Source organism: Salpingoeca rosetta, assembly GCF_000188695.1.
Source record: "Salpingoeca rosetta unplaced genomic scaffold supercont1.29, whole genome shotgun sequence".
Lineage (NCBI taxonomy): Eukaryota > Choanoflagellata > Craspedida > Salpingoecidae > Salpingoeca > Salpingoeca rosetta.
In genome coordinates, this window is record NW_004754905.1 from 732532 (window position 1) to 735334 (window position 2803).

Sequence of the window (2803 nt, forward strand, 5' to 3'; positions counted from 1 at the left end):
CACACACACACACACACACACACACACACACACACACACACACACACACACACACACACACACACACACACACAACCTGCAGGTGCCCATCCGCCTTGTCCGGTCGGAGGATCTTGGTCTCCGCGGCGCCCACGTCGTCGCCACGCGTCTGCTCGTCCAGCCAACACCAACCGCCGCCACCACTGCCATCGCCTCTTCCACCACGCCGTCGACCAGCCGCCCCTGTGCGCCGTGCGGGCCGTGTGGGCCCTGCCATGGCGTCTGTGGTGCGCTGGCAACGGTTGCCGTCACCTCCATCACCGCTGCGTTCGCTGGCGCCGCGTTCTACCACATGCTCTCCCGCCGCACGTGAGCACGCGCGTTTTTTGCTTGCAGGCACTCGTCACGCACACCGCTGCTTGCGTACATGTATGTGTGTGCGCGTGTGTGTGTGCTGTGTGAGTGCGCGTCAATGCGTGATTTGCGTTGAGCTGCTGCCTAACTGCTGATTGCCATACCGTCTTGTCATCTTGTTCTTCTCCTTCATGCCGTTGCCACCATGTTTCCCCCTCACCCTCGCTGTTGTTGTTGTTGTTGTTGTTGCTGTTGTTGTTGTTGTTGTTGTTGTTGTTGTTGTTGTTGTTGTTGTTGTTGTTGTTGTTGTTGTTGTTGTTGTTGTTGTTGTTGTTGTTGTTGCTTTTCGTCCCTGCTGCTTTCATCGTTACCACCGCACCACGTTGTGCTGACACTTTCCCCGTTCCTCCCCCTCCCCCCCCCACCACACACACCTGCTCTCTTTTCCGATGTTGGTGATGGTGGTGGTGGTGATTACGAGTGGGGGGTTGTGTTGTCTTCCGTTACAATGACGTCCATTAAACACATGCATGAGACAATTCAGGACAGCAATATGCACACACAGCCACACCCACAGCCACACCCACAGACACAGACACAGACACACACACACACACACACACACACAGAGCCACAGACACACACACACACACACACACACACACACACACACACACACACACTTGCTAGTCATCATAATCAACAAGCCCGCCACCACTGCCTCCTTCTCTTGTACTGCTGCTGCTGCTGCTGCTTGACAATTGCCCTTGTCGTGTTGGCTCCGACACTGTCGTTACCACTCCTGTGGCCGTGGGTTCTGCTGTTGTCGTGGCTCCTGTTGTCGTCGTCGTTGTTGTGTCCACAGCATTGTGGCCGCGTCGCACGGGGCGAACAAGTGGCTGCTGCTGCTGTTGGCGTTGATGTTTGTGCGTCTTCAAACCACCACCACCACCAGCAGCAGCGCCACCACCAAGACCAGCACCAGCACCACCACGTTTGCTCGCCATCATGCCCTTTGCCACCCCTGCACGTGCATGTGCTAAGAGCACTTTCTTCAGGTCACCTGCGCGCGTGGCGCTGTGAGCAGATGACGACACCAAACTATCGCCACCACTGCGGCTACGATTGCTGCTGTTGTTGTCGCTTTGGCTGTGCTTGCTTGCGCTGCTCGTGTATGCGTGAGAGAAGATGGACTGGCGTTTGATGGCGTCCCTCGCGGTACGCATGGTGGTTGGCGTGTGCTGCCCAAAGGTGGTGTGCTTGGCCAGGGCAACGTCGCCCTCGTCCTCGGGAACAAGCTTGATGTCCAGGGATGCCTTGCTCAGGAGCGCGTTGTCCTTGTCTGCCTTGGCCTTGAGCTTCCGCTTCTCTTGGCGGAAGGAGTTGCGCAGCTTGCTGTTGATGTCGTAGTCGTGCTTGGTGGTCTGCTCCTTGAGCTGCACCAGGCGCACCAGCCGGGGCTGCTGCTCGGCGGCGCGGTGCTTGTCGCTTGCCTGGTGCTCCAGCATGTACATGGGGTCCTGTGCGCGCTTGTCCTTCTCCTGCTGGTCTGGCACGACGATGCTCTGCGCGTCGTCTGCGTCCCACGTGTCCTTCTTGCGGCGGCCGCCTTTGGTGATGCGGTAGTCGCAGTTCTTCGGGTCCGTCTCAAACACAATCGTGTTGCTGCACAGGTGGCAGGTGAAGGTGAAGGCGTAGATTGGGGTGGAGTAGTAGGCGCCGACCTTCTTCTTCTCCGCGTTCCAGCGCACGCCGCGGCCAATGTGGGCACCGCAGCTCTCGCACCAGAAGTTCCATGGCGCCTCGAAGCGGATGACCAGGATGCCCTGCTTGATCTTGCGTGCACGCTCGCGCAGCGGGTGCGACCCATGATACGCGTTGATGCTCGACGTCTTCTTCGGATCAAAGTCTGGCGGGATCCACTTGTTCGACGCCTTGCGGTCAGCCATGCTTGACGGGGAGAGATGACAGAGGTGGGAGAAGAGAGAATGGGGGGGGGGGGTTTGTAGGGAGGAAGGGGGTTTGACGCAGGTGGTGGACGTTCGTCTTCGTCTTCGTCTTAGTCTTCGTCTTGTCTTTCTTGCTTGTCTCTTCTTGTCTTGCTTGCTTGCTTGCTTGCTTGTTGATTTTCGTGGCTGCTGCGGATGAATGTGACAACTGGCTGCTGTTGATACATCATCATCGAGTGTTGTGTCCTGCCATCCACCCTCCACACACCAACAGCTGCACAATATCATCCTCTCGTTGACTCTGGCCCACACTACCTGACATACACAACAACGACACGCTCGACGTCATGGCAGATCGCCAAACGCCCGTCATCTCCGCACCGCACACGGAAGGTTGGTTGGTGTGTGTGTGTGTATGTGTGTGTGTGTGTGTGTGTGCTTGTGTGCTTGTGCGTGTGCGTGTGCGTGTGCGTGTGTGTATGTGCGTGTGTGTATGTGCGTGTGTGTACGCCTTGCCGGAA

General features: G+C 57.5%; 3 protein-coding genes across 3 annotated transcripts in view; 2 read left to right on the forward strand and 1 right to left on the reverse strand.

Moving 5' to 3' along the window:
* PTSG_09250 (uncharacterized protein) overlaps nucleotides 1-352 on the forward strand; it is a gene marked incomplete at its 3' end in the record, with an annotated part of 2800 nt that extends 2448 nt beyond the window's left edge. Inside the window, exon 6 of the mRNA XM_004989448.1 lies at nucleotides 83-352. Within this exon, the coding sequence (XP_004989505.1) occupies nucleotides 83-352 (270 nt within the window). The remainder of the gene's footprint in view (nucleotides 1-82) is intronic.
* A 1035-nt stretch (nucleotides 353-1387) lies between these two features.
* PTSG_09251 (uncharacterized protein) lies at nucleotides 1388-2282 on the reverse strand (the record flags this gene model as incomplete). The annotated part of the gene is made up of 2 exons (XM_004989449.1): nucleotides 1388-1410; nucleotides 1436-2282. 2 exons carry the CDS (start codon nucleotides 2280-2282, stop codon nucleotides 1388-1390), a joined length of 870 nt encoding a protein of 289 aa, XP_004989506.1.
* Nucleotides 2283-2421: 139 nt separating this feature from the next.
* PTSG_09252 (uncharacterized protein) overlaps nucleotides 2422-2803 on the forward strand; it is a 2146-nt gene continuing 1764 nt past the window's right edge. Inside the window, exon 1 of the mRNA XM_004989450.1 lies at nucleotides 2422-2675. Coding sequence (XP_004989507.1) covers nucleotides 2630-2675 — 46 coding nt within the window. The 5' untranslated portion in view covers nucleotides 2422-2629. The remainder of the gene's footprint in view (nucleotides 2676-2803) is intronic.